The sequence below is a fragment of the Sorex araneus genome, chromosome 3, assembly GCF_027595985.1.
Source record: "Sorex araneus isolate mSorAra2 chromosome 3, mSorAra2.pri, whole genome shotgun sequence".
NCBI classification, from domain to species: domain Eukaryota; kingdom Metazoa; phylum Chordata; class Mammalia; order Eulipotyphla; family Soricidae; genus Sorex; species Sorex araneus.
The window spans coordinates 141461543-141469326 of record NC_073304.1 but is presented as its reverse complement, the minus strand read 5'-3'; the positions used below and the strand labels follow the sequence as shown (position 1 = coordinate 141469326).

General features: G+C 44.6%; 1 protein-coding gene across 8 annotated transcripts in view; it reads right to left on the bottom strand.

Annotated features, from left to right (window-relative positions):
• Positions 1-293: 293 nt before the first annotated feature.
• The window catches only part of RIN2 (Ras and Rab interactor 2), a 299434-nt gene continuing 291943 nt past the window's right edge, over positions 294-7784 (bottom strand). For 5 of the 8 annotated variants that reach the window (XM_055131456.1, XM_055131458.1, XM_055131462.1 and 2 more), the window contains 2 exons: positions 6462-6625; positions 295-2267 (listed from right to left, as the gene is read on the bottom strand). In XM_055131456.1, the coding sequence (XP_054987431.1) occupies positions 1944-2267; positions 6462-6625 (488 nt within the window). In that variant the 3' untranslated portion in view covers positions 295-1943. Of the gene's footprint in view, positions 2268-6461; positions 6626-7784 lie in introns of all 8 variants that reach the window. The other 3 variants (XM_055131463.1, XM_055131461.1, XM_055131460.1) reach the window with 2 other exon arrangements.

Here is a 7784-nt window from a genome sequence, read left to right as displayed (position 1 = left end):
TCTGTCCTGTTGGTGTTGAAACAGAAGGGAACTCTAGCCAGGGCACTTCAGAAATTGTGTAACAATGCGGTGGGATAGTCTTCGGGCCTGGAGTAACTACACTTGATCAACTGTGACTTTTCATTAATTCCAACTAAGTCAAGTACTGTTTTTGGATAATACTGGGAATTCTTCGAAGCTGAAACACTATCGTTTCCTTCTGCTCCTTGATGTCCCCCCCTTACCAGTACATAAGCTGCTAGGAAAAAAGTGTAAACATTTTCATTTACACTCCATGGGTGATCTAACCACAGACACTGTGGATTTCAGATTTACATGACATATGAGTACGTAATTATATTTTGCTTCTAAAAGAAAAAAGACAAGTGGAGAATATTTCAAAAATCATTTCACACATTATTATGATATAGTATTACAATGTATTATGTGCAAAATTCCATGAAAAAATCATTTACAAAAGGAAGTACAACACAATTTGTGCTGAGGGTTCTAAAAGTACAGCAAAAGCTAAAAAGGTACAAGGTAAAAGCCAAGTAGATTTGATGACTCTGCATCTTTACACAGTACAAAACATGTTCTTGTAACTGGTGTTGCATTGATACAAGACCCTCATACTTTGTGCACCCCAAAATAGGTTTTACAAACATAAATTTAACTCCACTATATAGACAATCTTATAACACGAATAGGCTTTTTGGTGTATCTTCGAACTCTTTTCTAAACAGCATCTTCATTAATGAAAGTCACATTACACATTACTTGGTTCTGTTCAAAATCATTTTGATATTATTACTTTTGATTCATATAGGAAAATGGGAAAGGGGGATTATCTTAATTTCTTTCTCATGGAACTTTCAAGATTATTTTCAACAGCAAACTACATATGGAACAGATCTTGCCAAATCTCTTGGCATATTTACAGTATTTTCAGTATTGGTGGTTCCATTCATCTCCTTTCTCCCATGCCTCTCAAGGAGCCTGAACCAGCAGTTAATGCTCCTTAGTTCTTGATTTGAATCTATATTACTCTCTCGACCTCTCTCTACATTCATTTCTCTCCTGATTCTCAGCATCACTTGGTTAAAACATGAAACAGCACAACACCACTGAGTATTGAACAAGACAACAGCACATTAGGGTTCTAAAGGCATTCTGGACCCAGTGTCAGTTACACATTGCCTTAGAGATCCAGCAGTCTCTTCCCACCAAATAGTTAAAACATCCAGTTACAAAAAAGAGACTTTAAAAATGCAATACTCTCAAACCCAGCAAGAGATTCTGTTTTGTATATTAAAGGTTAAAATCACATGCATAATTATAGAATATTTTAAAGTTACAAAAATATTTTAAAAACCAACAGTTTACCTGCAACTGCTATAAACATTTCTATGAAATATATAAAAACACAAAGGCTCTTTTTTAAAAAAAGGAAAAAGGAGAAAAAGCAAAATGAAAGGAAGAAAAGGATGGAGCCATCCACAGATTTGAGAAGTACCTGATGCACTGTATTGGACACCTTGTCAAATGCCTGCTGTTGAACTCAAGAGGAGAGCTTGTACCTTAATTATTTATTCCACGCATATGTATATATATATATATATGTATACACACATATACATATGTATACACACACACATACACACACCCGAGTCAATCTAGGAACTAGCTGGAGATAGGAAACAGACAATCAGGGATACCTGAACTACTAAATGCAATTCACGGTCTCTGAAGGAGAATCCATCTGTTGCACAAACCTCCTGTCACCTTGCCTGGGCAATGTGGATGATGATGTGCCCTTGGCCAATCTCACCCATGGATGGCTTAGTCACTGAATTTGGAGTCTCCAAAGAGGAGAGTCCTTTTCAAGCACAAGTCCATTGGAGTTTAAAAGTGAGGTTCCTAACCCCTGCTTTGGACGCACCACCGGGAAGTGCCACCTCTCTCTATGAGGTGGTAAGATCTTCTTCCCCATTCTGGAAGATGACGCCGTAAGGGTCACTTTTGATGCGTTTGTAGACGAAATGGAAGATGTGGGGTTGTGGCCGGCTGTGTAGCTCGGCCTTGATTTTCTGTGGGTACGTGTCCTCTGCCAGTTGCTGCCAGGTTTCATCAACAAAGAGGAACAGACTATACTCCTGAGGGTCCTCCACCTTAAACTTCTCGGCACAGAGCTGACACACGTCCTCAGTGGTTACATACGGCCTCACCAGGAGAGTCTTGCCCGTGCAGCCACTGCTGACCTCTTGGAATGCAACTCGGAGGTAATTCTGGGAACAGAAAAAAGAGAAAGATGTTGGGGACAAAGTCTGAAGGGGGGGAATGGGGCAATGGACACGCACAACAGGAGGCCAGCAACACAGGTCTTTTGTGACTCTCATCTTGTGACTTTTCCTGGCACTTGAGGATGTCTAATATGGAGGCTGTGACCTTGACATGCAGGAAAGGGGCTAGCACTGGACAGCGGGAGAACAGCTGCAAGGACTGAGTTGCTTTATTTTAACTTACTTGTAGCCATTACTTTAATTTGTCTTATTTCTAAATGTTTTCACTGTTCACTGTCATCCCGTTGCTCATCAATTTGTTTGAGCGGGCACCAGTAACATCTCTCATTGAGAGATTTATTGTTACTGTTTTTAGCATACCCAATATGCACGGGTAGCTTGCTAGGCTCCTCTCGGTAGCTTGCCGGGCTCTCCGAGAGGGGCGGAGGAATCGAACTCGGGTCAGCCGTGTGAAAGGCGAATGCCCAACCACTGTGCTATCGCTCCAGCCCCTTTCTAAATGTTAGGCACCATGATTTGCCATCCTGCTACTGCTGTTCCAACACCACATCCTTCACCTGAGTATCTGATCCCTTCTACCACTTCTTAGTATCTTCTAGACCCCCAAATCCCTTTTTTTTTTTCATCACACCCGGCAATGCACAGGGATTACTCCTGGCTCTGTACTCAGGAATTACCTCCTGGCAGTGCTCAGGGGACCATATGGGATGCTGGGAATTGAACCTGGGTTGGCCACGTGCAAGGCAAACACCCTACCCGCTGTGCTATTTCTCCAGCCCTCAAATCCTATTTCTGCCCTCAGCACCTCCACCCACCATGGTAAGCTCAGTTCTGTCCATTCTCGGGTTCTGTTGCCTTTTAGTTGCTGTATTTTAATTCTCTACAAATACAAAAAGAAGAAAGTCCCTTCAGCCCAACTGTGATCTTTCAGTGTCACTCACAGGCCTTTTAAGAAATCCTTGGGTTGGGATGGAGAGATAGTAGAGGAGGCAACATTTCTGCCTGGCGTGCAGCACACTCAGATTTAATCCCTGGCACCACATCGGGTCTAAGGTTCCCATGAGCACTACCAGGAGTGATCCCTGAGCATAGAGTCAAGAGTAAGCTCTAAGTACTGCAGGGTGTGGCCCACTCCTAACAGAAGAAGAAACCACTGGGTAAAGGGTGGAGACAGAGTCCAGGGTAAGGTGTTTGCCTTGCATGATTTCACCTCCAGAAACACATAACAAGGTGTGGCTCAAAAGAAAAAAAATAAAAATAGTCTACAGAGGAGTTCAATCCCTAACATTGTTTAGCTAGTAGGCTAGTGTTGCCCCGAAATAAACAAACACACAAAACCCAAAGAGGGCTGGAGAGACGGTGCAGCAGCAGGTAGGGCATTTGCCATGCATGTGGTTAACCTGGGTTCAATGCCCAGCATCCCTCATGGTCCTTTGAACGCCACCAGGAGCAATTCCTACCTGCAGTGAGCCAGGAATAAACCCTAAGCTCTGCCAGATGTGATCTAAAAACCAAAAACCAAAACAAAAGGAATCCCTGGGTAAGAGTGTGAACCAATCCAATATTGGGTTTATTCCTAATTTGGAAAAGAAACCAATTAGCAGAAGAATTGGAATCAGGAAATCTGCAGGAAGAGATATCAAAACTATGTAGACATAACAGCAGGCCCTGTGCCAACCGTGGACTACAAAGGCAATCACGTATGTTACATCAAACCATAAAGAGTGCTCATGCTGGACTATTTTCCATCACCTCAAATGAAATTTCATGTGGTTCTTCAATTATACAAGTGCAATATGGAATAAGTTGGCAGGAGGAAAATGTGGATTCTGCCAAAAGTCTTTGGAGCTGGAGCTGATTAAGAGCAAAGTGGTCAGGCAGGGAAGTGAAAGGAGACGCTGGCAGGCCTGGCATGGCGAATAGTGTTGGCTAACGCCAATCAGGAAATAAAGAAACCTTTGATCTATCACAGGCAAAGCCAGAAAAGCTGTGAGGAATCCTAAACTCTATACCAGGTCGTCTGAGATCTTCTGACCCGACATAACTTCTCTAGTTTCCACCTTTTTAGGAGTGAGGTTATGAAATAAAGTAGAAAACACATTTTTCAGAAGGAAAAAATATACATCTTCCATTTCTAAAATTAGTAACCCTACTCAGGAGTGCAGAGAAGTGGTCTCTGCCAAGGAGAAGGTACTCAAGAGTGTGATGGGGGCTTCTGTGTGTGACTCTGTGTGTGTGTGTGTGTGTGTGTGAGAGAGAGAGAGAGAGAGAGAGAGACAGACAGACAGACAAACAGACAGACAGACAGACACACACACACAGAGGGGAACCAGTGGAATTCGAGCCAAGCTCTCTGGAGCCTTAGTCTGCCTCTCCTCTCGAGAAACACTATACCTGGCCCCCAGAAAGGCTCTTGTACAATTCCAGAGTAGGACTTGCACAGGACTTAGCTTCTCAGTCCAAATTTTTTTTTTTTTCCTCATGGGGAAGGGTTGGGTCACAACAGTTGTGCTCGGGGCTTACTTTGACTCTGTGCTCATGGGTCATACCTGGCAGTGACTGGGGGACCATATGCAGTGCTCAGGATCAAACCAGGGTTGGCTGCCTGTAAGGCAAGAACCTTACACCCAGTATGGTCTCTCCAGCCCCATCAGAGGCTCGCTCAGCTATCACCACTGGCCAAAACCAGCTGCCAGAGCTAATACTACTCATGCAGTTCTGGGCCTTCTGCTCTTTGGCAAGGATAATTTTAGACATTGCACCTACCCCTTTCTCTCTTCCCAGAGAGACCAGCCACCTGCAAAGTTAACCTGTCTGTTTCCACCCAGCTGGGTCTGGGGAAATCAAATCCGCATTGCCTGTGCAAACAGTTTCCTCCTGCTTCAACTCTGTCTGCTTGGGTGCCTGGCTTCAATCTGAATGGCTGTGGGAGAAATCCTGCCTTCACTTAATTTTATTTTCTCAATAACAGCAAAACTTGGGCTGAGCCCATTGACTGTTTTTCCAATTCAAAGAAAACAGAGAAGTGAAACCACAAGGTCAGAGGGTGGTTTAAAATACCCTTTTCTGACAGATAATTCTAACAATGGGACAGGGTGGGGGGGTTGGGGGGGAGGGGAACGGGACGGGCACCTGAGCAGGGCGAGGTGGAGGACAAAGGAACAGCCCCTGCCCTACCAGGGAGGCAGTGCAGTGTCCAGTGTGTGCTTGAAGAGCAAGAGACTAGCATCAAAGCCCAAAACCCAGACACGCCGCAGAGATGCCTCCTGGCCCCGTGCCATGCTGCCTTAACCAGGGCGTCTCAGAGGGTGTGGGTGAGCTTTACTCCTTGCCCCAACAGAGCCCTGGCAGCTGAAAAACCTCCAGAACCCAGTTGGCACCATGCGCACGGCCACTCTCCACAAGCTTGGACGAGACTCCCCCATGAGGGACTCTGCTGTATCATTGTAAGCGACATCTCATACTCTACACCACTGATGTACCATAGTAGCACACCACATTGGATGGGGTTTAAAGTAGAATCTCATGGAGACAAAAATTTTATATATATATGTATATGTGTATATATATGTATATATATATACACATATATATATATTAGCACACAAAGCTCAACCTTTAAGAAACATGTAAGTAATCTCTTAAGGGCTTAATGGCTCCAGGATGAAATACAACACTCTCCACACACTTTCCTCTAAGAAAATTTTACTAGACCATTTTTAGTGGGTTATTCATAACAAGCAATACAAAATTAACTGCTTTGGTTCTGTTTTGGAAGGCACGGTTTGGGATTTGGGGTGGAAACATTCAAAATATGGTGATGGGAAGGTGCAATGTGGTGGGATTGGTGTTCAAATATTACATGTAGTGAATTATTGTGAACAACTTTATAAAAATAAAATAAAATAAAATAAAATATTTAAAAATCCAACAAAAAACAGGGCCGGAGAGATGGCACAGTGGGTAGTGTGCTTGCCTTGCATATGGCTGACCTGGGTGCAAGCCTCAGTATCCTATATGGTCCCCTGAGCCCTGCCAAGAGTGATCCCCAGGTGCAGACCCAGGAAGTTGAGTACCAGAAGGTATGGTCTTCAAGCCAAACTCCCCCTCCCCATCAAACATAACAAAACCAAAACCCCCAAGGTAAGGCAGCAGCAGCCTCCCTCCCCATCAGGATACCTGAAAATCGTCCACAGAGGGGACAGTCCTGTTGGTAGTTCTCCGTTTGTGCCACTGCCTCAGGGTGTCTCTGGCCTCGGAGCTGAGCAGTCTGGCTGCTTGTTCTTCTTGGAAGTTCTTTATCAGAGAGAGTGCCCCGTAGGCGCTGGTCAAGTAATAGCCCCCTAGAAAGACAAAAGGAGTGACAAGCTCTTGAGTCTTCCTTCTTCTGCTGTGACAGCAGGGAACAGGTGGCTGAAGGCTGTGCTGTAGATTTCTTCCATTTTCCGACGCCTCTCCTCTCTATCACGCATGCATTTGTCCCCATGACTGTACTAGACCATCCCCACCTGAGCCTAGGTCAGGACACCTGAAGGCATTTCCATTCTAATGGGCAAGACAGAAGAAAACCTCTCAGTTACTCCAGTGCCATGGGGAGACTGCTCCACAGAAAAGGTCAGGGTACTCAGGCTGATGGGGGTGGGGAGGTGCTTGCAGGATTCCCTAAGCAGGGGCAGAGTCATTTGCCTGCAGAGAGGAAGGCTGCCTATCTTCAGAGTTTCTGAAGGCAGATGACTGTCAGCGGGATCTCCTGGCAAGCTGGCAGAGAAGCTGTGTTTCAGGAATGATCTTTGCTCAATTGGAAGGAAACTACATCTTGCAAGAACTGAAGTCTATCCAAGTGCTCAGGAAAAGTGCGGTGCTTTGAAATAACTTCTTTCTCCCAATTCCCTTCCTCTGGCAATACTCTCAATGACATTTAGGACAGTGATTAACAAGGAAAAACAAGTGTTCCTTGCTTTCTAAGTTGGGAGCACACACAGAGATGCTTTGTTGTGTTAGGGATGTAGTAACAGACTTACAGCGCCATGAGATGTGTATATGTAAGATATGGTCCTAGTTTTGTCCTATACTCTAGTAAGATGCCTTGGGAGGAATCTGAGAATTCTGGTACCACTAGAGGGAGACATAAAATGTTGATTTTAAATGGCCAAGTTGAGCACAGCACATTTTTTTTTTCCTTTTATTTAATTTGGTTTTGGGGCCACAGCTGGTGGTACTCATGGCTTACTTCTGGCTCTGCACTTAGGAATCATTCTTGACAGGCTCACGGGTCTACAAAGGGTGCTGGGATCGAACCCAATCAGATGTGGGTAAAGCACATTTTAAATTCCCATTCTTTGATTTTTGTTTTTGGGCCCCACCCAGCAGTTCCCAGGGCTTACGCCTGATTCTTCGCTCAGGGAACCAAATAGATGCTGAGGACGAAACCTAGGTTAACTGTGTGCTAGGCAAGCACACGACCTGCTGTACTCTCTCTCTGGCCCCTAAATCCACAAAGCC